The 27,600-nt window shown below is 46.4% G+C and overlaps 1 protein-coding gene across 1 annotated transcript in view; it reads right to left on the bottom strand.

Moving 5' to 3' along the window:
- The window catches only part of ADAMTS18 (ADAM metallopeptidase with thrombospondin type 1 motif 18), a 145,508-nt gene extending 126,335 nt beyond the window's left edge, over window positions 1-19,173 (bottom strand). Inside the window, exons 1-3 of the mRNA XM_061386616.1 lie at window positions 19,084-19,173; window positions 18,898-18,988; window positions 15,662-15,978 (exon numbers count right to left, since the gene is read on the bottom strand). Of these exons, the coding sequence (XP_061242600.1) occupies window positions 15,662-15,978; window positions 18,898-18,988; window positions 19,084-19,173 (498 nt within the window). The remainder of the gene's footprint in view (window positions 1-15,661; window positions 15,979-18,897; window positions 18,989-19,083) is intronic.
- Between the last annotated feature and the right edge of the window lie 8,427 nt (window positions 19,174-27,600).

A 27,600-nucleotide genomic window follows, 5' to 3' on the forward strand; every position in this document is an offset into this window, starting at 1 on the left:
CTCATCACGTGTTCACACCAGCTGCAGAGGAAGCCCTCTAGACATTTTCTGCCTTTGTTTTTCTTTCTTTCTTTCTTTTTTTACTGCTCTAGAAGAAATTACCACATATTTAGCAGGTTAAAAATAATCCCAATTTATTAGCTCACAGTTCTGCAAGTCAGAAGTCTGGGCACAGTGTGACTGGGTTCTAGGCTAGGGCTCCTGCCTGAGCCAGGCTGTGTTCCTTTCTCTGGGAAAAGTTCACTTTCAAGTTCATTCAGGTGGTTGGCAGCATTCAGTCCCTTCTATTTGTACAACTGAGGTCTCATTTCCTGGCTGGTCATCAGCTAGACGCCACATGGTCCCCTCCGCCTCCAAAACCAGCCATGGAGAATTTTTCACATGTCAAATCCCTCTAGTTATGATGCTCTCTGACTTTCCTGACTCTGTGTGATCATAGGATAGCTCACACGTACCTGGACAATATCCCCATTGTAAGGTCAAGTGATTTGATGCCTTCATTACATCTGCAAAATCCCTTCCCAGCAGCACCTAAATTAGCACCAGTGAGCAAATCACTGGAGGGTGTGCACACAGCAGGGGCTAGGAAGCTCGGGAGCTCACTTAGAACTCTATCTCCCACAGGTTTTACACTTTATCATTATCTCATTTAATTCTTACAGTAACCCTTTTCAAACGGGAGTAAAGGGGGCAGGGAACAATCTCTACAAGAATGACACAGCCCTTGAGGATACAACGTAACCCGATTAGAACCAGCGAGGGCCAAGATGGCGGAAGAAAGGCGAGGGCCAAGATGGCGGAAGATTCGACTTCCAGTGGAGCCTGAGCCTCATCATGGGCTCATTGTAATCTACTAGCACGAGCTAAACAACACACCCACCGGCGCCGTGACGGCTCACAGGCCACCATAAAAGACCAAAAAATGGGCACTGGTCCAACTGCTTAAGGGAAATCTCTGCCCCTTTCTCCAGACAGTTGGAACAATCCTCCCACTATTAGCCTATGAACTTACCCAACTCATAAATACTAACCGCTCTGTATCTCGGGGCCTCTCGCCTTCTGCGATGGCCCACACGCTGTCTGTGGAGTGTGTGTCCCCAGGGTCGCTCACGCCTTTTGAGATGGTCTACATTTTGTCTATGAGGTATCTCTCTAAATCAATCCACTTCTTACCTATCACTTTGTCTCTCACTGAATTCCTTCTGCGATGAGAGAAAGAACTCAAGCTTCATCAAGTCCTAAGGCCAGGTGTGTGACCTCAATGAAAAGACAGTGGGTTCAAGTCCCAACCCCTGGGTTCCAGTCTGAACCTGAGGTGTACAGTTTCACTTTGAAGCTGTTGTTTTTTTCATCTCTGCTTTACAGACAAAGAAACTAGATTCTCCGATAATTTGATGATGTCCCAAAGCTGGGGGAAGGATACATGGGAACTCTCTATTATCTCTGCAACTGCTTGTGAATCTGAAACTATTTCAAAATAAAGTGTATTCACAAAGGATAATTTCACCAAGATCACGTTAACTCTTAAGTGAAAGAGAGAAACTTCTCAAATCCCATGCATTTTAACATACCATCCTGCCTTCTTAAACTACTGCACAAAGCATTTCTAAGGTGATAGCATCTCTAAAGCCTCTGGGGACATTTATCTAGAGCAGGGGTCCTCAAACTTGACTGCACATTAGAATCAACTGGGGAGTCTTTGAAAAACTGGGGAGTATTTTAAAAACATAGGTATCTGGCCCCCATTCACAGCCATTCTGCTTTCCCTTGGATCTAGGCATTTGTATTTTTTAAAGCTCTATATGCTGAGACTCATTGATCTTGATATTATTTTAACACAAAAGACAGTGTTAAATATATACCATTAAACAGAAATTAGCATTTGCTTCACACAGGAGTAAAGGATCTTTTAAAGGGATTGGCATTCATCTTACTTCAATGCCTTTTACTGGAAAACAATGACTGTAAAACCCCGAGATAAGACTAAGCCTTAGGGAAATACATTAGCGTATTTAAAGAGTGAGAATGCATTTCAGCAATATTTTCTTTTGGCCGCATCTCTGTGCTGCCTAAAATAGACCTAAACTCGACAATCGAGGGGGAAATAAAAACTGTGCCTTATTCATCCACGGAGAAATTCATCTGGGGTAACTCTTCATTCGCCTCCTGCAAGTGACAGAGTAAAATACGAAAGGGGGTTGAACTGTGAAGTCGCAGAAGGAACCCACAGACACTGCAACAGCAGGGCACTGTGGGAGAACTCGGTAAATCATCAGAGATAATCTCCTTTGACGAGCTTATCTCAATCCCTTTCAAGTGCTGGTTCTAAAGAAGGGTGTGCGCATAGCTGACTTCCAGTAAATTAGTGATGTGCACTTTATAATTTATACTGGAAAGCATGCCCCCTTGACTTGCGGTGGTAATAAGGGCAGATAAGATATTCCAAAGCTCAGTGGTATGAATAAGCAATCAAAAGAATTCAGCTGAACTTGAAATCCTCCCATACATCAAAGGCATCCCTTCAGGAGAGGTGAGCATGTAGTCCAGACAGAACACGCTCTCCAGACTTGCATTATGGTATTTGAATGAACGCGGCCCTATAATTGGATAGGAAAACCGTGGGAACCGACTTCCACGGGAACGACTTGATCTAATCGAGGAGGAGCTCCCGGGTTTGTGGACAGAGATGTGTAGGAAGTCCAGGCAAATATTTTGGGTCCTGAGAGCCTTCATGTGCACTGTTAACATTAGTCCTGTTTATACTTGGACTTCAGGAATTAATCAGTACCATTTTCTCTTAAATTGTTTACTGTTGATGGTGGGAAACCATGCAGTTTTACCAGCACGCATGCTCTGCTGAAGAGAACTGGTTTACTAAGTGACTGTCTTAGGCTCACAGAAGACAAAATGAAATGAGTTCTCAGTAACCCTGCATGTTATACAACCAAGGTGAGCGTGGTACTGGGTGGATAATGTCAATATCAGTAAGTCCATCTCTGGCCATAGCTAATATCCCGCCTGTGTTTGGCATCCCAGCTTCTCACAAGGTGGGTCTTTCTGTCTCTCTCATAAAATATAGAATTGGATACAGCTAAGAAGACCCATACACATGCATACTTTTTCAGCAACAGCAAACAAACTAGAAACAAACATATTAATTATAAGGGTGTGATTAAATATACAGGAATTAAAAGAATAACAAGGAACTTCAAGACACACATTATTTTTAGGTACTCCTTCTTCATCAAAAAAAAAAAAAAAAACAAGTTCAGAAGAAGTATGGACTAACACAATGTGTGTGTATTTTAAGGCCACACACAACAGAAAGAATCAACTCCGGTTTCAAAAAGAGCTTCAAACTGACAGGTAACTGTGAAGCCCTTGGCTTGCTGTGCATCCCAGACCGCCTTCTATCCACTAATTCACATGCCAATATACAATCCAAAAGCTGATTTAGTCTTGCTTGGACACAGAGGGTTTGAGTGGGGCCCTCTGAGGCTTACAGACAGGTGAGAGAGCAAATAAAGCCCAGAGCTCCACGTGCTTGTTCCCACATATGATGTCAGTTCAACCGCAGAGTCACTGCAAGTCACGTGTGACACCAGACACCCAGGGCAGCATCTGAATCATGTCTGGAATTTGGGGGTCCTGCACGTGGAGGTGCAAGAAGCAGGAGGAGAAACAGCCGAAAGGCTGACAGAAAGAGGACCGTGATGATGGGATTCGGTAGCTTGGGTCCAGCCTTGGTGGAAGTACAGGTGGGGAGGGGAAGGGGCGGGCGGAGGAAGCGGGTCAGCGGTGGGCGGAAGGGGTGAGCGGGGAGAAACAGGGAGGCAGAGAAACAGAGAGACAGACAGGAGGAGGAATGAGAAAGACTGCTCCAGAGCCAAAAATACACATTTTCTTATGCCTAACTGAGTTCAAGATGGAGTTTTTGTACTTGCCACTGCAGAGTTTTATGATACAGAAACAAGAACCCTCTGTACATCTGGATTCACCCCAGCGACCCGCGCCTGCCCCCTCGAGAGCACACACACAGGCTCACGCTAGACAGAGCCCTGATGACCACACTTGGAAGGTGTGACACGTTCCAAGAGCAAAAACAATTCCCAGAGGATGTCCCACTAGTCTTCCATTTCCTGCAGGCAAGCTTCTTTGCAGACTCCTTTAGGATAAGGATTCACAGTCTCCGGTGCCCCCGGAACAATCTGTGAAGTTTTCTTGCCTTTATTTAAGTGGACACCCAGGCTCCACCCAGGACCTACTGAATTTTCAGAGGTGGAGCATAAATATATATAGGGCTTTTTTTTTTTTTTTCCTCCTGAAGTGCCCAGGTCTTTCTGAAGTACATGAAGTAAACTGCTACTTCAGACTTTGAATAGCAATATGCCAACTGATAGTTAAATATCATAAAGGTCTCGGTCTGTGTCTTAGCTGAATCTTCTACTCCACGACTCCAGTTTTTAAAAATTCGATATGTGCTCAATCAATATAAACTTTTTATTACCTAGGCTAAAACTTCCTTACCTGTGGGTGGTCAGGAGGACTGGCACTAGCCAATTCTGCTGCTAATAATACCAATTACTGCTTGATATGTTATCACCACTACCCATGTTATTACTATGTGCCTGCCACTGTTTCTAGCATTGTACACAGAGCATTTTTTCTTTTGATTAAGCATCCATAACCCCCTGAGGAAGGAACTACCATTATCCTCATTTCGCCAATGAAAAATCAAGCCCAGAGAGGGTAAATAGTTTGACCTGGGTCACATAGAAAAGGCCAGCACTGGGGTTTCAAGGTCTGAGCTCAAAGCCATTCCCCACTGCCCTGATTTATCATATGTGCCTTGATCCCAATCTTTATTGATTTCTTAGCTCCTTCCTCTTTGATTCTTTATCTCCCTCTCATTTTCTGATTTTATGTCTTCATCACTGATCAAGTGGTGGCTACCTTCCCCCATAACATCCCCAGGATTCTCACCGGTATGACTGCCAACATCCAAGGGCTCATTTCCTGTTCTCAGGAGCCTGAAAAGGCCTCGGGCCAGGAGTTTCAGTGACCTTTTCCTTCCTAGATCCTCTCCTAGACCAAAGTCAAGAGTCTTCAAGGAACTACCATGTGACCCAGCAATTCTACTCCTGGGTCTATATCCGAGAGAAACAAGCACACTAGTGCCAAAAGATACATGCAGCCCAGTGTTTACAGCAGCAGTATTTACAAAGACGTGGAAGCAACCTAAGTGTCCGTCGGCAGATGACTGGATAAAGAAGATGTGTGTGTATGTACGTGTGTGTATATACATACATATAAACACACAACGGAATGCTTTCCAAAAAGAACGAAGTCTGCTTCTTGTAGCAACATGGATGAACTTAGAGGGTTTTATGCTTAGTGAAGTAAGACAAAGACAGACAAATACTATATGATATCACACAGGGAATCTGAAAAATACAAGAAACTAGTGAATATCAAAAAAGCAGCAGGCTCCCAGACATAGGGAACAAGCTAGTGGTTATCAGTGGTGGGGGTAATAATAGGGAAGGGGTGTGAGAGGTACAAGCGTTTATGTTTAAAGTAGCTGCAAGGACATATTGCACGACATAGGGGATGGCGCCTAGAGCCTTTTAAAATTGTGAGTCACTGTCTTATACACCTGTAACTTCATAATACTGTTCACCAGTGTGTGTCAGTCGCTCCGTTATGTCTGACTCTTCACGATCCCATGGACTGTAGCCTGCCAAGGCTCCCATGAAGACAAAGGGAGAAGACAGCCATCAACAAGCCAAGGACAGAGGCCTCAAGAAAAATCAACCTGTTGACACCTTGATCTCAGATTTCCGCCGTCCAAACTTTATTAAGCCCCTCAGTCCTGTGGTTGTTTGTTATGATAGCCTGTGTTGTTTAGTCTCTAAGTTGTGTCTGACTCTCTTGCAGCCCCATGGACTGTATGTAGCCCACCAGGCTCCTCTGTCCATAGGATTCTCAAGCCCAGAATACTGGAGTGGGTTGCCTCTCCCTTCTCCAGGGGATCTTCCCGATCCAGGGATTGAACCCAGATTTCTCACATTGCAGGCATATTCTTCACCATCTGAGCCACAGGGAAGCCCCGCTGTATACTAACTACAATTCAATTAAAAAAGCAAGCTACAACTAACAGAAGAGTAACTGAGGAAGGAATTCATCATAGATCACCACAATCCTGAGAGAGAGAGAGAGAGAGAGACAGTCACCACTGCCCACTTCACAGATGAGAAAACTGAGGTGCAGCACCCAAGATTCACAATTCTGGTGCTTGGGAGACTGATCTCAGCAGCCATGCTTTAACAGGCTGGGCACACAGGGAGGAAGGATCAGCATTTTGCCTTCCCATGAGAGCACCCTTCCGATCAGCCTGGGGATCCTGCTCTCTGGCAAGAAGCTTAGCAGTTAAAAAAAAGGAGACTGGCTGGCATTTTGCAAAATGTGTTGTTCTGAGCAAATTATTATCTTCACAAACCATGTCTGAAGAGGGCCTATAGAAAAGAGGCAAAAAAAAAGAAAAAAAGAAATCTTTTTACCATTGATGAAACAAGTCAAAATCTAAGAAAACATCTCTGACTTGGGTCAGGCTATGTTCAAAAACTTGTAAATAGAATCCAGTCTAATCCTTAAATTCACGTGATGCTCTCAAGTGACTGAAAAGTTGCAAGGGGGTGTGTGTCAGGCAGCAAACCTCTGCTGGTTAACGAGGCCTCCCAAAGCAGAAGAGCCTCTGCTTTCTTTCTGCCTGTCTGGACTAAGGTCATTTAACTTCAGCCCTTTGATGAATGAAAATCAGCTTTCTAAAGACTACCGGGCAGCCAGCAACAGCAACTCAATGGCGGAACTTTCTGAGTCATAAAACACTTCTGAAAAAGAGCGAGATCAAAGCGTCCCTACTAAAATCCAACTGCTTCCAAAGCTCCTTGCAGGGACCCAGGCTCTCCAAAGAATGGTCCCTTCAGTCATAGTCCAAAAAGACCACCACCAGGAAGGAGACAATGGGGACAAGAGGGCAGCCAGCCATGGAGGAGAAACACCACTTATGGTTTAATGGCTGGGGACAAAGCAACAAGAAACGAAAACCAAGTGACGAAATCGCAACAAAGGCTGGAGGGACCTTGTGGTACCCACTCCACTCCGAGCCCCTGATGTGATGCTGAGGCTAGAGCCTAATCCAAGACTGGATAGAAGATGCCAGAGGAACAGCACAGCTCTCTACCATTCTTGCCAGCCAGATCCGCTGCGGAGGTGACTAATCAGAGGTAAAGAATAGATCTGGGTGGAAATGCAACACAGGGAGCATCTTTGTATGCCTCTTCCCTGGATCTTCATGTTGTGAATGGAGCTGAGTCTCCAGACTCCTCAATCAAGAGGTACATTTTCCCAACTGGTGGGCATAGTAACTGGATTCATCAGGTACTATTAAAGTGAAAATCATCTTGCTGCTGCTAAGTCGCTTCAGCCGTGTCCGACTCTGTGTGACCCCAGAGACGGCAGCCCACCAGGCTCCCCCGTCCCTGGGATTCTCCAGGCAAGAACACTGGAGTGGGTTGCCATTTCCTTCTCCAATGCATGAAAGTGAAAAGTGAAAGTCAAGTCGCTCAGTCGTGTCCGACTCTTAGCAACCCCATTGACTGCAGCCTACCAGGCTCCTCTGCCCTTGGGATTTTCCAGGCAAGGGTACTGGAGTGGGGTGCCATTGCCTTCTCCGGAAAATCATCTTAGACCTAATGATTACTCTTCCATGGTGAAGCCTGGAACCCTGGCAAGTTGTTGATGGAAGTGTGGCTTAAAAGGGAGGTGGGCGGGGAAGTCATCAAGTTCGTCAAAATTCAACCTCTTGGAGCTGCACCATGCATGTGAGCATTAAAAGGTGAGAAATGTATGAGAGCAAGGACATTTGCTTAAAGTTTCCCAAACCTTATGGGAATATATGACCATGAAACCACCCTTTGATGTCTCAACACCTCTTAAGAGTCAGACATCAATACATAATATTACAGTATCTCTTTTGGAAATCATTGCTTTGGTGATTTTCTTGCCTCTGAGTTGTTTAGTCCTGCCCGACTTTTTGTGACTCCATGGACTGTAACCAGCCAGGCTCCTCCATCCATGGACTTCTCCAGGCAAGAATACTGGAGTGGATTGCCATTCCCTTCTCCAAGGGATCTACCTGACCCAGTGTCTCCTGCATTACGGGCACATTCTTTACCATCTGTTACCAGAGAAGTCTACTAGACTATGAAGAGAGGTTCCCTGAAAAACAGGTTCCATGATCAAATTAGTTAGGAAAACTTTTAAACAGAGTTAGGCAAAACCTACAACATAGGGCGTTTCTGACTTGTTAACATGCTAATCTAAAACCATCCTCCATGAACCATTTGTTCCAGGGCTCTGTTGAATAATAGCTTAATTCAAAATCAAATAGTAATTTCTGGGTCTCACATCTCCACTCCATTCCTCCCTTGGAAAGAAATGCTATGAAGCAGAATACAGCATCCACCTTTTCTCCCCCCATGGCATGCAGGATCTTAGTTCCCTGACCAGGGATCAAACCCATGACCCCTGCAGTGGAAGTATGGAGTCTTAACCACTGGACCATCAGGGAAGTTCCTACAGCATTCCCTTTGCTTGCAGCTTTCTCCACCCTGTGCTCCAAACAGTGCCTGACATAACAGAACTTCATCAATATTGAATGACATAATCTTTCCAGTCAGTTCTCCAAATATGACATTTCTACTAAGTTTCAGAAACAGGCTCACTCTGTAAGACCAACAGCAAATGTAAAAAAAAAAATTTGCCTACATGTTCAATGTCCTAATCCAATGGTTCTCTCATGTTAGTATGTACTAGAATCATTTGGAAAATTAAAAAACACATATTCCTGGGCCCAGTCTCATTGACCTTCTGTTGTACATAAAGACATTGAAAATTTCAATACTTGAAGTGAAGCTGGGGCTTCCCTGATGGCTTAATGGTAAAGAATCTGCCTGCAGTGCAAGAGAGGCAGAAGACATGGGTTTGAGTCCTGGGTCGGGAAAATCCCCTGGAGGAGGAAATGGCAACTCACTCTAGTATTCTTGCCTGGGAAATTCCATGGACAGAAGAACCTGGTGGGCTACAGTCCACAGGGTTGCAAAGAGTCAGACACGACTGAGCACACACACGTGCAAGTGAAGCCAATGTGGCTGATCACACTCTGAAAATTATTGTCTTCCTGAGAAAAGAGCACGAAAGTTCCACTCTTGGGGGCAGATGCATATCTTAGATCTCCTCATATGCAGGAAGAAAGACACAGGTTTCTCCTACCATCCCAGAAAACAAAACTGAGAAATACAGATGAAAGGCATAAGAGGATAGGTTGTATGTAGTTCAACATTAAGATGAAGGGTCTCCTGACAACGCATGGGCTTCCTGGATGTGATAAGCATTTCATCTAAGTGGTACTCAGGGGAAGCTGGGTATAGTGTAAAGTATGCGCATGGCAGAGTGATGAGATCCAGTTCATCTGCAACCCTGAGATTCTGGGACACAGTTTTGCAAACTCAGATAATGTTCACAGGCTGTAGGGCCACCAGGTGTAGGGGGTGGTGCTGGGCTGGAGAGAGTTAGATCCTGCTGAAATTCAATATTTAAAAAACCACCACCTCCAGAAATAATGGTAGGCAGGATTTACAAATAAAAGTTTGCAACTCCTGTTTGATGGGTTATTCCAAGTAAATAAGAATTGATACTTTCGAATTGTGGTGCTGGAAAAGACTCTTTGAGAGTCCCTTGGACTGCAAGGAGATTAAATCAGTCAATCCTAAAGGAAATCAACCCTGAATATTCATTGGAAGGACTGATGCTGAAGCTCCAATACTTTAGCCACTTGATGCGAAGAGCCAACTCATTGGAAAAGACCCTGATGCTGGGAAAGATTGACGGTGGGAGGGGAAGGGGGCAACAGAGGATGAGGTGTTTATATGGCATCATGGACTCAATGGACATGAGTTTGAGCAAACTCTGGGAGATAGTGAATGACAGAGAGATCTGGTGTGCTGCAGTTCATGAGGTCACAAAGAGTTGGACATGACAGCAACTGAGCAACAACAACAAACCACCTATTTAACTTATGAATAAAATGAGATCTATCATGGGGGGAAATGGCAACCCATTCCAGTAGCCTTGCCTGGAAAATTCCATGGATGGAGGAACCTCGTAGGCTACAGCCCATGGGGTCTCAAAGAGTCTGACACAACTGAGCAACTTCACTCACTATCATGGGGGGTAGGTACATTTTAAGAGAATATTTTGAACAGAACTTAATTGTAAATTATTAAATTCCCTGCTTGAGAAATCATAACTGGAATAGGTGTACATGCATATATATTCATACATATTTCAGTGTTAAAACCCTTGGGCTTCCCTGGTGGCTCAGTAGTAAAGAATCCGCCTGCCAATGCAGGCTCAATCCTTGGGTTGGGAAGATTCCCTGAAGGAGGAAATTGCAATCCACTCCAATATTCTTGCCGGGAAAATTCCATGGACAGAGGAGCCTCGTGGGCTACAGTCCATGGGGTCGCACAAGAGTTGGACAGGACTGAGCGAGTGTGTGCACACGTGTGCGTGCACGCATACACACACACACACACACTTTAACCCTTCCACCCTTTCTAAGCCTCTCCCGGGATTCCCTAGCCATCAAGAGAATGGCTAGCTTTCCTGTCGGTATTCTGTTCTCTAAAGGTGACTTTTACTTTTTAACACACACTGATGCAGACTAGGAAGTTGCCAGCACCTTGAAAGTCATTCTGTTGCCAGTTGTCCAGCCCCACTCTCGGTGAAACTCTGATGTAGACATTTCAGGGGGAAGAAGAGTCATCTCTCTGTCCCCTTAGTGAAGTGATTCCTCAGTTGGAGCCTCAAGTCATCTCCCAGTGCTATTGCCCCTCAACAGTGTTTCATATGCAGATCAGCACTGTGTGAGGTGTATAGCCATGCTATCAAAGATAAGTTGGCAAAGGTGTTTTTGCTCAGAATTCTTGCTTCTATTCACAAAGGGAAAAGCGCCACCATTACACCACTTTGCTTTTACAAAAGACGTTAACAAACAAAAACCCCAAAGCAAAAATGGCGATGAGTGTTCATCTGTTGGTTTTCCAGTGAGCCCTTACAGAGGCAGCACTCACCCCCAGCAGGGAAGGGGCACCACCAAGCCCCCTCCAGGAACCTCACTCAGCACCTGTGCATCAAGCTACTGCAGCTCTGAACCGCGACTGTGGGCCGCTGTGCTCCAGGCCAGTTTATCTGTGCACTCACTGCCAAGACGTGTCCTGAGGGAACTGCTTCTTTGCTTTTGTCATTTTGGCTCACAGAAGGCTTCATAGAAGACTCTACTTTCCGATAACAGAGAAAACTTATATACTATTGCTTGTCCATATATGATCTATTAATAGAGCATAAAAGAGGGTATAGAAGTGGCCAGTAGGCATAAGAAAGGATTTGACTTCATTAACCACCAGAACAATTCAAACGAAACCCATAATGTGGTACTGCTTCACATCCATCAATGGGAGTGTCTAAAATGGAAAAGAGAGATCATAGCAAGCGTTGATAAGGATCTGAAGCAACTGGAACTCTCACACACTGCTGATGGCAGCGTCAGCTGGTTCAACCACTCTGAAAAGCTGTTTGGCAGACTCTAGCAAAGGAGAACATATATATTTTACCCTATGACCCGGAAACTTCAGTCTTCGGTATGTTTCCAACAGAACGTGTAAGTTTACCAAAAGGCAGAGACAAGAGTGTTTGGTAGTACTTCTCACAACAGCACCAAACTGGAAACAATTTCAGCAGCCATTAACAGTGAGAAACAACATAGATCATTCATACAGAGGAATATTGTATGACCCTCCCTCAAGTAAAATTGTTTTAAATGGATGAAATCAAGCTATGTTATAAATTAGGTTAGTGGTTACTTCTGGCGGGCAGTGACTGGAAGGGGATGAGGGATGGGGAGTGGTCTTTCCAGGCACTGGTAATGTCCTATTTGATCTGGCTGTTGGTTACAGGGATGTGAACTTTGTGAAAATTCATTAGGTTGTACACCATGATTTTTGCATATATATATATGCAAATATATATATCTTTCTGTATATACACTATACTTCAATAGAAGTTACAAAAATTAATACAGAGCAGTGCCTCAGCTTTTTCATTTGGGGTTTAATCCTCTTCCCTGTTTTATTTTTCTTTTTGTTTGATTAAGGATGGCTGTATGGGTTTATATTTTGCAGTTCTTGGCAGGACATGGGGAGGTGTATGATGCAAGAGAGATAAGCTTGATACCTTCCCCACCCCATACCTAGTGGGCCCTGATGGGGTAAACCAACTGATAATTAGACTCAGATGCCTAGAGATGGCAGTAGTCTTAGAAATCGTTTCACATGGTTCAGGAGAGGAAACTGAGGTCTAGAGAAATAAAGTTAATTAAGTATATGTGGCTGGTTTGTTGAAAGAAACAATGTGAATTCCGTGGTTTCAACTTACATTGACATTATAAAAAAAGAATGAAATACCACTTGCAGCCTCATGGATGGACCTGGAGATGATCATATTAAGTGAAGTAAGTCGGAAGGAAAAGGGCAAATATCACGTGATATCACTTATATGTGGAATCTAAAATGATACAGGCTTATTTCCAAGACTCACAGACTTGGAAAACAAATTTATGATTACCACAGTGGAAAGGTGTGGAGGGGGGCGGGGGTAAATTAGGAGTTTGGGATTAACATGTATATACTACTATGTATAAAAGAGATAATCACAAGGACCTACTGTATAACACGGGCAACTCTCCTCAATATTCTGTGATAACCTATATGGGAAGAAATCTGAAAAAGAATGGATTATACATATACATATAACTCAATCACTTTTCTGTACACCTGAAATACAACATCATAAATCAAATTATAGTCCAAGGGGACAACAGAGGATGAGATGGTTGGACGGCATCACTGACTCGATGAACATGAGTCTGAGTAAGCTCAGGGAGTTGATGATGGACAGGGAAGCCTGGCGTGCTGCAGTCCATGGGGTCACAAAGAGTTGGAGACGACTTAGTGACTGAACTGAACATATAAGAATTGAATTACAAAGTAAAAACAAACAGAAATCAGATTGGTGTGCAAAGGAAAAACGTATGCGGTTCCCAGATAGTGCAGTGGGTAAAGATTAGGAGTTTGTGATTAACATACATGCACTTCTATGCATAAAACAGATAATCGAAAAGGACCTACTGTATAACACGGGCAACTCTACTCAATATTCTGTGATAACCTATATGGGAAAAAATCTGAAAAAGAGAGTGTGTGTGTGTGTGTGTGTGTGTGCGTGTAAACTCAGTCACTTTGCTCTACTCAATATTCTGTGATAACCTATATGGGAAAAAATCTGAAAAAGAGTGTGTGTGTGTGTGTGTGTGTGTGTGTGTGTGTAAGCTCAGTCACTTTGCTCTACTCAATATTCTGTGATAACCTATATGGGAAAAAATCTGAAAAAGAGTGTGTGTGTGTGTGTGTGTGTGCGTGTAAACTCAATCACTTTGCTCTACTCAATATTCTGTGATAACCTATATGGGAAAAAATCTGAAAAAGAGTGTGTGTGTGTGTGTGTGTGTGTGTGTGTGTGTAAGCTCAGTCACTTTGCTCTACTCAATATTCTGTGATAACCTATATGGGAAAAAATCTGAAAAAGAGTGTGTGTGTGTGTGTGTGTGTGTGTGTGTGTGCGTGTAAACTCAATCACTTTGCTATATACCTGAAACTGACACATTGGTAAATCAAACTATTGTCCAATATAACATAAAAATCAAATTGAAAACATAAAAACAAAATCAGACTGGCATGAAAAGAAAAAAAATGTATATTGGCCTTATACACAGGCAGATGTGGTTGCCGATGACTCCTTTCACTTCCATCCCGAAGATGAAACTGTGTAGCCCGCCTCATTCTACATATGAAGTAGCTCTTTGTTCCCTCTTCTAAAGTGAATTTCCTTCTTAGGAGAAACAACCCAACATCTATGCATATGGGATCAGATGATCAGGGTCAGACTTCCTATCACTCATAGAGAGTCGAATCCTGAGCTCATCCCACGTGAGGCACCTAAGTGCCTTCCTAGAACTGCTGTAGCTCTTTGCATGTAGGAAGTCACGTCACCCCCACAGGCCTGCAGTGTAAACCCTCTTGCTATTCCCACTGCAGAGATGAAGACACTAAGGGAGGTTCATAGCTTGCTCAAGGCCCTTCTAGTAAGGGCTAGTGTGAAAATGACCTTGGACAGACTGCTCCTAACCACTGGGTTATGTGGAATGGGGTGGTGTAAGCCACTGTGATGGAGGGCCTAACCTTCTGAAGATGTCAGGATACTGAAATAGAAGAGAGGAGGATGCTTCCAAAAGGTCAGGAGACTCATCACCACCCAACCAACCAACACAAGATATATTCACAGGTGTGGGTGCTGCCTGTGTGTGTGTAACCAGGTTAGAATATGTAGTCACCAGTAAGCCATATTGTTCATTTAAACAGATGCAGCTTAGTTGAGAACTGTTAAATCTTTGCTTCACTCTATAAAGACCATACCAAAACATTGTAACTCTGATTCGATGAACCATTTTAGTTATGTGTCAAGCCACAACATGGCGGGGCGGGGGGGGGGAATTAACGTAATAAAGTTTCAGCTAGCCAAGAATAGGGAAGTCGTCATAACCAGCGCCTAAGATCCACCCTCTTGCTCGGTCAGAGTGTATCATGTATATTATTAACTACATGCTGAATTGAGCGTTCCTCCCATTTTCCTTCTTCTAGCCACACCAGAGCGAGACCACTGTGTGTCTCAACACACACACACACACACACACAAACTGTTCTGTCAGTTACAGACACTTCCGAACTGTAACACAAGATGGCATCAACCCAGATCGCCATTTACTGATGGACAGATGCCTGAATCCTGAGACAAGTATCATTTATACTAATATTACAGGTCTCAACAGTGAGGATCACACAGGAGGCAATAAAGCTTGTCCCGAATGCTTTTAAATGCCCTGCCTTCCTGGATGTCACACTTCACCCCACCAGCCCCCAAACACACCACATCACATTCTAAAAGGATGTCTCGCTTGCAGGACAACACTAACGGATTAGTGGAAAGAAAACAAGAGGCCTCTCTTCCACAGGGAAGGTTGGGCTTCTCAGGGCTGTGAATGTACTCCTGCATTAAATAACAGTTTACCCGGTGTCAGAGCACTGTAGAGGCACGCAGCTTGCTAGATTTATATAAAGCCTGGTCTCTCAAGACTTTCCAAAGCGAATGGCATCCATCAAATTAATTTCCTCAGGGATTGTCTCAAACATGGAGAATGAAGAGCCCCAGACCAATAAACATCAAAAGAACGTTCTTAAATGGTAACTGAAGTTCTATTAGATTTTCTTTATCTGGGAGCAGCTTAGATTAATTCAGCTGAAAAGATTCTATGTATCAGAGCTGACAGTGTGAATATGTAGAGCTGGCTGCGAGAGCGCTCGGTATTATAGACATCTGTTCATTCCAGTTACACAAAACGCAGGCGAGAGGGAGTCGGGGTGCTTACCAAGCCGGCGCACGTAGACACAGCGACGGAGGACGAGCTGTCGTTTCTGATAAATCCCTGATAGAAACATCTCGGCACCGCGGGTTCCCGAGTCTCTGAGGCACCATCTTTCCCAAGTACCTGGACAATAAAGTGACTGCTCAAGATCGCCGAGGGCTTAAGTTCTAAGTGTAGTTCCTGTCCAAATGCTGAAAATCGGTAATGCAGGGAGCTGCTGGCACTCTGCGCCGACCGCTTTTTCCTGCCGTTGTGCAAAATGTCGTGGGAAATATATGACCCGCCCGAGTCCACTTCTACTGGCGTGACAAAGACGTAATCTGCAATGGGAAAGGTTTGGCTGTCAGCACCCGAGCCCAGGACACCCCGGGGGCCCCTTTCCCACAGGCTGGCAGTGAGCAATGCACAGCTGAAAGATATTTGTCTCCACTGCCATGCACCTAGATGATATATCACTCAGAGCAGCTCATGACAGGGAGAATTTTGTGATCTTGACAATTAGCTCCGCCACAGTCATTCCTCCAGAAACTAAAAGTCAAGCACCGTCTTGCTGAACGTCAAGAATGTTCGTGGAAAATACCACGACGTTCATGGTAGGCAGAGAGATGGACTTTTTATATATCCGTCATGGAGTCATTCACACATCAAAGTCGACTTGGAGGAGACAATATTATAACCATGGAGCCATAAAGTCAAAGAAAGGAACTTTCCCCCAAGATGATACCTCTGTTTAAACTACATTGGGAGCATTTGTGGGGGGGGGGGAGAGGGGGAGGGGAGGAAGATGGACAGAGCTTAAATTTCAAATATAACTCATGGCGATGAGTAACTTGAGATGAAATCTCAAGTAATTAACAAGTAACTGTCGTTTTATGCTTCCAATATTAATTATACGTGATAATAAAAACTCCAGCACTCGCATCAACGAATGTTTTACAGCAAGCTTTCCCTGGGACAATTCCATTTAATTGTAAGCATAAAATAAAGTGGATACATAAAAATGCCTCTGAATTGTCAGGACTTCCTTCTACAGTCTGATGTTGAAAACTGCTCAGACATGTTGGTGGGGGCGTGTCAGATCAGGGGACACCTGGAAAGACGTGTTTAAAAATACCTTCCCCATTGCTCCCTAGAGCAGCACTAATTGCTGCTTGTCCCGGAGAGCAGAAGTTAAACAACAATTTGCTGCTTGAAAAAAAAATGAGGCTAGCACACTGTTTCTATCACAGGACATTGAAACTGAAAAGTATCGTCCGCAAAGTGACTTGGAATATGCCCTCCGTGCATTAAAAAACACTCTGGGTTTCCACTTTCTAGGCACAGAATGGGAAACTAATTTGGATAGTGTTTAGAAAGATTCCAAATAACTAAGAGGCATGTTTGAGTCACTTGGGTCCTTGGTTACTGGAGGAGGAAAAGCAAGAGGAATTTCCCTTTTCCCAAAATAGTCAACAACTGAAAAAGAAAGAAAGAAAGAAAGGAAGAAAGCTAAAGAATGAACAGAAGCCCTGTAGCTAGCAGGGATCAATGAGTGATATTCTATTTGGTCCTACATTTGAATTAAAAAAAAAAAAATCCCAATACAGCAATTTTCAATGGTGTTCTTCTGTATTCGAATCATCGGAGACACAAACTGCTTGAGAAACTCATTCTTACAATGTTCTTGCCATCCTTCCCATTTTTTCTTCACTTCTTTAACTGGAAATACTATCTAATTGACATGCGTATTAAAAAGCAATTGAAAAAAATGTTTTTCTCTTAACCTTAAAAAGTTTAGCAGCACACATACCATTTCCCTTCAAAACTTCTACTATGGTGTTTTCCGTGTACAAGGCTTTTTGATGAAACACAGCAAGAAAACACCTCCTCCCTCCCCCAGGCTAAAACCTAATTGTCAAAATCACACATGCTCCTGACAGTCTCTACGCTACATTGATTCTTACCTCCTTGTGCAAAGCCACCTGAAGCTCTGCCTGCTCTTAGCTGGGAGAACACGCAGGAGCCTTATCCAGCCAGCCTTCCTCGGATCAGCCTGCAAAGCCCCCTACCAGCAGAGACACCTGCTGCTGGTTTGTTTGCAAAGGGAGGGTGAACCAGTGAGCTGATGGTAATATTCAGTGCCTCATGGGAAGAGGGGCACTCAGAGCCCCTGCAGTGAGTGATCTGATTAATCAGCCCAGGGGCTGCCTAACATGAGGTGCTTACAGGTGGAGACTGGAATGGAGGGGATCTCAAGCCATTTGGCCCTGATGAAACAATGAGGGGTTGTTTTAGAAACTGCAGCCAGCTTTTCTGGTTGGACAAATGGTGAATTTCTCAAGGGCAAATTCCTGGCTCTCCTGGGTCCCCTCACTCACCCACTCCTGGGTGGCACGGCCTTTTCCATGACTCTGCCATCCTCTCCTCCCCATAAGGATCCCTGATTGCCCGAGAGGAGGAGATAAGGCCGCAGAAGGCTGAAAAAGTGATAGAACCCCAGCTGGACATCAAGGTCTTGCTGTAGAAACCTTGGGTCAGGAATTAGCTGTTCCCCAGCAGCTGATGGGAACAATGGAAACAAGGATTTTCCTTCCAGGTGCCAGGGAGAAGTTAATAAATAACAGAAGTAAAGCGTGTTCTGGATGTTTGCAGCCAGGAAACCTCAGAAGAGGCACCCCCCTCCCCCACCCCTCGCCCCCCAGAGAAGCTACCTGCTTTCCTCTGGTGATCTTTGGGAATCAATGATACAAGAGAAGAGAAAAGGGAGTAAGAAGATGGGAAAGGGATAAAAGGAACAGGAGTGGAGAGGTGAGGGAGGGAAGGTGGGGGAGAGGGGAGTTGGGGGGGTGGTGAAGATGGAGGAAGAAGGGGACATGTTCTTTCTCGAAAGAAGAAGGAAATGGAGAAAGTGCCTTTTGATAGCAGCCACCTGGTCAATGTCCATTCACTTTCTAATTTCTCACCGCAGCACAGATTTTTTTTTTTTTTTTAAACCACCCGTCTGTGAACGAGGGAAAGGGGGAAAGGACTGTTTTCTCCTTAACGCGACTTGCAGCTTGAGGCCCTGATTCCCATGATAAATTCAAAGTCCTGGCCACATTCCCCCTCTCCAAATAGGACCCGTGTATCCAGGACACGCGCACACCTGCCACGTGGGGGAGAGGTGGGGAGTTGTTCTACCTTGTCTTTCTTTGGAAGGAAAGAAGGGACAAAGTGCCTGGAAAAGCTCTTCTCGGGGCGGGGAGGGGGCGAATACGAACCGTGGTTTAATCCGCTGCCGTCCCCGCCGCGGCTGTCACTGGCTAAGGCTGCGGCGACCGACGCGCAGCAGAGGCAGCACAGCTGGAGCGCCTGCAAAGGAAAAGGTGACCCGGCGCGTGAGGGCGCGGCGGGGCCGGCGTCCCGGGCCCCCCCAGCCGGCGGCGCGCCCCTCGCCCAGCACCTGCCTTAGCCACGCGCCCGCGCGCCGCCGGCCCCCACGGCGGGCCCGAGCGGGCGGCGGGGAGGGCGCACGCGAGCAGGAGGGCGCACTCCATGGTCAGGGGCGGGCGCGGCGGCTGCGGGCGGCGCGCATTCTCCCCGCCGCCCCGGAGCGCGGCGCTCCAGGTGCGGCGCCAGGTGGGAGCTGCCGTCGCCGCTCACATCGCGGGCCGGGCGCCTCGGGACTCCCCAGCTCCGGCTCCCGGCGCCCGCCCGCCCGCCGATGCCGGCTAGCGCCGAGCCGCCTGCTCCTCCCGGGGACGCCCCGGGGCCGGGGCGGGCGCGCGCCTCGGAGCGCAGACGGCTGGGGCACTGTGTCCGCGCCCGCCCTGCGGTCCGCGCGTCGCTCTGTGTCGGGGTGAGCGTCTGAGGCTCCCGGGTCCAGCAGCGCCAGCTGGCTCCCCCGGCGCGCCGGAGCCAAGCGCCCGCCTCTCCACCGCACGGTGATTGGCGACCAGCGGCTCCCGGGCCCGTCCGAGCCCCCGGGCTGGTGCGAGGGCGTGGGATTCCCCGCTCCCGCTCCGAGGGAGGGGGCGCAGGGGGAGGAGAGGTTGTGGGGGAGGGAGGGGAAGGAGGGACCGGCCGCCCAGGGAGGGAGGGGAGCGCCCTGGGCCAAGCTGGGAAAGCGTCACCGGAGCGCGAGGACTGACGAGCCGAGCGCGGGGAGGGGGCCGTTCAGGTGAGGGGCGCCACTCCTCCGGCTGCCTGTGCAGACGTTACTTTTGCAAGTCTCCTGGCTAGACGGCCTAGGTACGGAGCGTTCTCAGAGCCTCCAAAGGGCCAGGGACTCTCCCCTGCTTCAACTCGCTTCCCGCGGGCCCTCTCCTTGCACAGGTGAGACTTACTAACCCCTTGATGGGGACGAGGAACTAACTGCCCGGCTAGGTGCACAATGGCCTCGCTCACCCAACGAGTAGTCCCGGTAACTCGCACATCTCCGGCGGCCTGGGGGGCTGCAAGCAAGAGCGTGTGAAAACCCAGGCTGGCCGGAGGTGGCCTCGCCTCTACCAGTGACCGCGTTTCCAGCTCCTCAACCTGGCCCCGGACCCCACAGCCTACGAAGTGAGCCGCCGCCTTCACCATGGACGTGAAGCCCGTCTGCGCTGTGCCTGTCGCGTACTCACCACACTTATCTGATCTTTTGATCCCCACTGTTGGCAGGGATAACAAAATATATCCTCCTCACAGGCTAATGGAAAAGACCCTCAAAGGGTAACTCAACCATCAGAGAACAAAAATGACCACAGAGACCCTACAGGAAAAGAATGGGCCCCTCAATTAGAAAGACTAGCAGAATCTAATGTAGTTAGGGGATGGAAGAGAGCTCAAACTGTGTATTTGACTGTAAGATGTCTGTGTGGAGCTGACATTTCAAGTAAGACCAAAGATCAGTTTTATAAAGAAAGAGACGAGTGCTGTCTTGCGTGTCAGCTTAAGAGAAGGTCCCCAAGTAGGAAATGTACCTGCCATGGCTTGCCAGGTGGCGCTAGTGGTAAAGAACTCGCCTGCCAATGCTGGAGACATAAGAGACCAGGGTTCCATCCCGGGGTCCGGAAGAACCCCTGGAGGCAGAAATGGCAACCCACTCCAGTATTCTTGCCTGGAGAAGCCCCACGGACAGAGGAGACTGGTGTCCTACAGTCCATGGCATTGCAAAGACTCAGCACGGCAGCAACTTAGCACATAGCACCTGCCTTGATGGGAGGCTTACAGGCCAGATGCAGGAACAGTAGACTGTCAGATCAATAGAATCTTGTTGGCCTGGGGGTGGCGGGGTGATGCACAGAGGAAACTTAGATTTAAGAGCAGTGTGTGTGTATCTCTGTGTGTGTGTTTTCGGAGTCCTGAAATGCGTCAGTAAAAATCAACCTGGGGCTAGAAAAGCGGAGAAAGTGATACACCTTCTGCAGGGGGTGGGGTGGGGACACTTTGGAAAGGGTTTCCCACCTTTCTCACTTTCCCGCCTTCCCACCTTCCCACCACTGACTGGCTCAGTGGTTAAAAAAAAAAAAAAATCCACCTGCCAATGCAGGAGACACAGGTTCGATTCCTGGGTTGGAAAGATCTCCCAGAGGAGGAAATGGCAACCCATTCCAGTATTCTTGCCTGGGAAATCCCATGGACAGAGGAGCCTGGCGGCATACAGTCCATGGGGTTGCAAAGAATCAAACATGGCTGAGCACAGTGAGACAAATCCAGGTTAAACAAATCACTTGTGTTTCACAACAATCTGTTAAAGATCTTGTGGCCTACATTTTATAATCTGCAAAACAGGAGTAAACATTAATACAGCCAAAGGGTCTCCCAAGGATTCAGTTCAGTTCAATCCAGTGGCTCAGTTGTATCCAACTCTTTGCGACCCCATGGACTGCAGGACGCCAGGCTTCCCTGTCCATCACCAACTCCTGGAGCTTGCTCAGACTCATGTCCATCGAGTCAGTGATGCCATCCAACCATCTCATCCTCTACTGTCCCCTTCTCCTCCTGCCTTCAATCTTTCCCAGCATCAGGGGTCTTTTCCAGTGAGTCAGTTCTTCACATCAGGTGGCCAAAGTGTGGCTGCATTGGGTGGCCAATGCCAAGGATTAAGTGAATGTTTTTTCCTGAGCCCTTTCAAGTGAGCTTTAAAAATATGATTAGGGAATTCCCTGGCTGTTCAGTGGTTATGGCAACCCACTCCTTTAGTCTTGCCTGGAGAATTCCATGGACAGAGGAGCTTGGCAAGCTACAGTCCATGAACTCGCAAAGTGTCGAACATGACTGAATGACTACACTTTCACTTTCTTTCGTTTCCAGTGATTAAGACTCCACGCTACCCAATCTAAATGTCCATGGACAGAGGAATGGATAAAGAGGATGTGACACATATACTATGGAATATTACTCAGCCATTTCAAAGAAGGAAATAATACCATTTGCAGCAAAATGGCTAGACCCAGAGAGTGTTATACTGAGTGCAGTTAAGTCAGACCGAGAAGGAGAAATAGTGTATGACATCCCTTATGTGTGGAATCTAAAAAGAAATGACATAAATGAACTTACCTACCAAACAGAAACAGACTTCAAAAATGAGCTTATGGTTGCTGGGCGAAGGACAGGAGGAAGGGATAGTTAGGGAGCTTGGGATGGACATGCACACAATGTTATATTTAAAATAGATAACCAACAAGGTCCTCCTGTATCACACACGGAACTGTGCTCAGTGTTATGTGACATCCTGGATGGGAGGGGAATTTGGGGCAGAATGTATACATGTGTGGCTGAGTCCCTTTGCTGTTCACCTATCACAACGTTGTTTGTTAATCAACTATACCCCAATACAAAATAGAAAGTTAAAAAGACTCTGTGCTTTCACTGCAGGGGGTGCATCTTCGATCCCTACTCAGGAAACGAACATCCTACAGCCTGTGCAGCACAACTAAAAAAATAAAAATAACAGTTAAAACAAAATAGATGATACTCTATTCCTGTTACTTCATCCATCCTATGTCAAACTGGAACATGCATGAAATCACCCCTGATGTTGGCTAGAAATGGAGATGCCTGGGGCACCGGCCATGGACATTCTGATTGGGTAGACTTGGCCTTGGGCCCACATATGTATTTGCAGCCAGCAGGTGCATGTGATTCTGACAGAGGTGACTTCAGTGCTTCTAAAAGTTGGAGGGGTATGTGGCTTGTCCACACTCGGCCCAATAAAACCGTGTCCCTCATCAGCATTTCTCCAGTGAGACATCTTTGTACGAAGTCATACACACCCCCTTTGGTCTTGCTTCTTTGCAGCCAAGAATATAAGTTCTTTTCCATGGTCAGGGCTTGAGTCTCAGAGAACACTTTTTACCTGTGCTTCTCACCCGTAGAACCTTTGACCCTGGGGGCTGGATAATCTTCTGGGGTGGGGGCTGTCCCACACATTGTAGGACACTGAGCAGCACCTGTGGCCTCTACTCACTGGATACCAGTAGCACTCCCGCCCTTACGACAAAGTGTCTGTGCGTTTGCAGAAGACCGGGTCCACTTTCTTCTGCAGGGCCAATACACAGACTGCAAAGCCACCACTTCTGGGATGATTTTCCATGTTCTAGGAACTAGCCCTGCAATATGTATAAATTGCCTCTAGATGGTGACAGAGAGTCAGAAGCGCATGGTCCTTTAGGTTCTGAATAGCAAAGGAGCATTTAACTTCTATGCAGAGTACATCATGGGAAATGCTGGGCTGGATGAAGCTCAAGCTGCAATCAAGATTGCTGGGAGAAATATCAATAACCTCAGATATGCAGATGACTCCACCCTTATGGTAGAAAGTGAAGGGGAACTAAAGAACCTCTTGATGAAGGTGAAAGAGAAGAGTGAAAAAGCTGGCTTAGAACCCAATATTCTAAAAACTAAGATCCTGGCATCCAGTCCCATAACTTCATGGCAAATAGATGGGAAAAAATGGAAACAGTGAGTGACTTTATTTTCTTGGGCTCCAAAATCACTTAGACAATGATTGCAGCTATGAAATTAAAAGACACTTGCTTCTTAGAAGAAAAGCTATGACCAACCTAGACAGCGTATTAAAAAGGAAAGACATCACTTTGCCAACAAAGGTCCATCTAGTCAAAGCTATGGTTTTTCCAGTAGTGATGTGTGGATGTGAGAGTTGGACCATAAAGAAGGCTGAGTGTCAAAGAATTGATGCTTTTGAACTCTGGTGCTGGAGAAGACTCTTGAGAGTCCCTTGGGCTGCAAGGAGATCTAACCAGGCCATCCTAAAGGAAATCAACCCTGAATATTCCTTGGAAGGACTGATGCTGAAGCTCCAATACTTTGGCCACCTGTGCAAAGAGCCGACTCATTGAAAAAGACCCTGATGCTGGGAAAGATTGAGGGCAGGAGGAGAAGGGTCGACAGAGGATGAGATGGTTGGATGGCATCATTGGCATCATTGGACATGAGTTTAAGCAAGGTCTGGGAGATACTGAAGGACAGGGAAGCCTGGTGTGTTGTAGTCCATGGGGTCACAAGGAGTCGGACACCACCGAGTGATTGAAAAACAACAATCAGCTTCTGAAATATTCAGATTTATCTGAATTGACTTTAAAACTATAAGAGACCATAAAGAGTGTCTAAAGTTCATACTAATCCATCTCAGTCCATCTGAGCTGTTGTAACAGAATACCACGGCCGCAGTGGCTTAGAAACAACAGAATGTATTTCTTACAGTTCGGGAGTTTAGGAAGTTCAAGATTAAGGTTCTAGCAGGTTTGTTTGCTGTCTGGTGAGATCCTGCTTCATAGACTGCCATTGTTTTGCTGTGTCCTCATGTGGTCGCAGGGGCCAGGGAGCTCTCTTCAGTCTGTTTTCTAAGGGCACTAATCCCTTTCATGGGGGCTCAGCCCTCAAGACCCAGTCAGCTCCCAAAGTTCTCACTTCCCAGTGCCTTCACGTTGGGTATTAGATTTCACTATGTGAGTGTGGGGCAGGGTCACAAACGTTGCAGAAACCAGTGGGGAAAAGAGAAAGTAATTGCTGTCTTGGTGTATTCTGTCAAACTAAGCCCAGAGCCATGCACATAGCCGGCATTCAGTAAATATTTGTAAGAAGGAGGGAAAGACACGGCAGGGAAGTGGACGTGAAGAGGCACACCTAAGAACATCCCCCCCGCCTTCCATCCTTTAAAATCAACAGCACACTTCTAGGCATTGATTTCTCATCTTTTTACACGGACATCAGTTTAACCTTTTTTCCCCAAGATAATATGCTTCAAGTCAAGTACCTCCTTCTGGCCAGAGCAAGAAATAAACAGTGATCCCTGTTGTTGATTCACTTTTCCCTTGGTCTCTGCTGTAGGAGGAGGCAAGGGTCTCCCCCACAGAAAGAAAGAAACATTTAGTCTCCAGCACCCCGGCCCCCATCAACTGACTTCCAGGGAGGAACGCTGTCTCTCCTCCGGAGTTTTACAGCTGCCCTGAATGGCCTGTCAGGTTTTACTGAACAGATTTCTGACAGTTTCCTGTAGAAAGTAAGATGTCCAAAGCCATGTGTCCAACCTAGAGCAGGAAAAACAAGAAACAGAGGACAGGACTTGACTTATTTCAACACAGTAGCCAAAAAGAAAAATAAAGAGGTGGACGTGGATTTCAAGCCTTGAGCCCTGAGAGGCAAGGGGGCGTCCTTCTGGCCAGTGTCTCGGAAAACAAGGTACAGTTAACCACACTGCCCTCAGAGCGGGGAGATGGGGAGAAGCCCAGAAAGATGGGCTTCCCTGGGGGCTCAGACAGTAAAGAATCCACCTGGGTTCAATCCCTGGGTTGGGAAGATCCCCTGGAGAAGGGAATCCCCACTCCAGTATGCTTGCCTGAGAAATCCATGGACAGAAGAATCTGGTGAGCTATGGTCTATGGGGTTGCAAACAGCTGGACATGACTGAGCAGCTAACACACACATCCAGATAGGTAATGTGTTTCCTTTACTGCACGAAATAAAAAGTGAAATTCGAACAAATGACATGCATAGGCTGATTTTTGTTGGCAACAGGAGATTATCCACAAGCACAATTTAGAAATTACCAACTGCTCCCTCAGCTCGAATTATGTTCAGTCTTTCATGGCGCTTTCCTGGGACATGGGCACTGATTTCTTCTCTTTGCCATGTATGCCTGTCCCTCTGATGAGGGTTCTTCTATTCATCTCAGCTTCCCTTGCTCTGCCTACACCAGTTGCTCCCCAGCTCTATTTTCAGCCTTTTCCCAAGCCCTACAATTAAAAGTAGCTTGTCTGCCCCAGGCTGAAGAGGCATCGTTTCAACTAGACTCCCTGTTCCCACAGGCGAACTCGAGGCCAAGTTCTGCACTCTCTGCGCAGCGAAGGGTGGAACATGTACTTTGCAAAAGCTCTGGAAAAGCTCAGGCTGCATGAGAAAGGGAAATGACTTTGGTCAACATGAAGTATTCGCTCCTGTCCGCCATCAGATCTCATCACACGCAGGCTTAGACACCTGCCCCCGTGACTCCCGAACTCACGTCTTTAACACCAGCCCATCTGCCCGAAGCCTGGGACGGCCAAGACGGGAAACGACCCCTGCTAATCAGAATCATCTGGGCAGCTGTTAGAACTGACATTCCCGGGCATCGCCATGCATATTCCAATTACGCGGGTCTGGAACGCGGCCCAGACGTCTGTCGTTGAACTAACACCTGGGTGTTTCTGATGTAACTAAATAGATTACAAGCCCGTAGCTGCGGCCCACTGTACTTACACCTCCATGTGAATGCCAGTGCCGCTGCCTAGCCGACAGCACTGAAAGCTTCTGGAATGCCTGTGACTCATTTCTTATTCACGGAGGAAGTAAAGAATAACAGAGAGAATCAAGGACGGGCTTGAGATTGGATCCTTGACGGAGTGATGAGCCAGAAGGATTTGCTGTTTGATTTGATTTTTGAATTTTGGAGACAGTGCTTTGCTTTCTAAACATCTCTATCTCTTTTCTTCTGGTTTAATCCATGATTTGTTGTTCAGTGGCTGAGTCATGCCTGACACTTTTGCGACTCCAGGGACTATCGCCTGTCAGGCTTCTCTGTCCATGATATTTTCCAGGCAAGAAGACTGGGGTGGGTTGCCATTTCCTTCTCCAGGAGATCTTCCTGACCCTGGGATTGAACTCGTGTCTCTCACACTGGCCGGCAAGTTCTTTACCACCGAACGACCAGGGAAGCCCCTGATCCATGATTTAGACAGGCCTGAACACTGTAACACTTTCTTTTAGGCAAAAAATCATTGGCCAAAAAGGTAGAGTCTGGACTCATGTGACCTGCTATCACTGCTGTTGATCCCCACAGTGTGGGAGAATGAACCCATCTTCCAGCTGGGGTTGTCACAATATGTGATTAAGCCTGGGTTTGTCAACAGCCATCCTCCTGAGCTGTAAAAATGAAATCCATCAAGTAAGAAGAGGAAAATAAACATGCTCCAGTTTAAGATCAGGATTCTTGTACCTGCTCCTTTCATCCCTGAGTTCAGTTCACTTCAGTCACTCAGTTGTGGCTGATTCTGTGCAACCCCATGGCCTGCAGCACGCCAGGCCACCCTGTCCATCACCAACTCCCAGAGCTTGCTCAAACTCATGTCCATTGAGTCGGTGATGCCATCCAACCATCTCATCCTCTGTCATACTCGTTTACTCCCGCCTTCAATCTTTCCCATCATCAGGGTCTTTTCTAATGAGTCAGTTCTTCTCATTAGGTGGTCAAAGTATTGGAGTTTCAGCTTCAGCATCAGTCCTTCCAATGAACATTCAGGACTGATCTCCTTTAGGATGGACTTGAATCTCCTTGCTGTCCAAAGGACTCTCAAGAGTCTTCTCCAACACCACAGTTCAAAAGCATCAATTCTTCAGTGCTCAGCTTTCTTTATGGTCCAACTCTCACATCCATACATGACCACTGGAGAAACCACAGCTTTCACTAGACCAACCTTTGTTGGCAAGGTGATGTCTCTGCT

The sequence above is a fragment of the Bos javanicus genome, chromosome 18, assembly GCF_032452875.1.
Source record: "Bos javanicus breed banteng chromosome 18, ARS-OSU_banteng_1.0, whole genome shotgun sequence".
Lineage (NCBI taxonomy): Eukaryota > Metazoa > Chordata > Mammalia > Artiodactyla > Bovidae > Bos > Bos javanicus.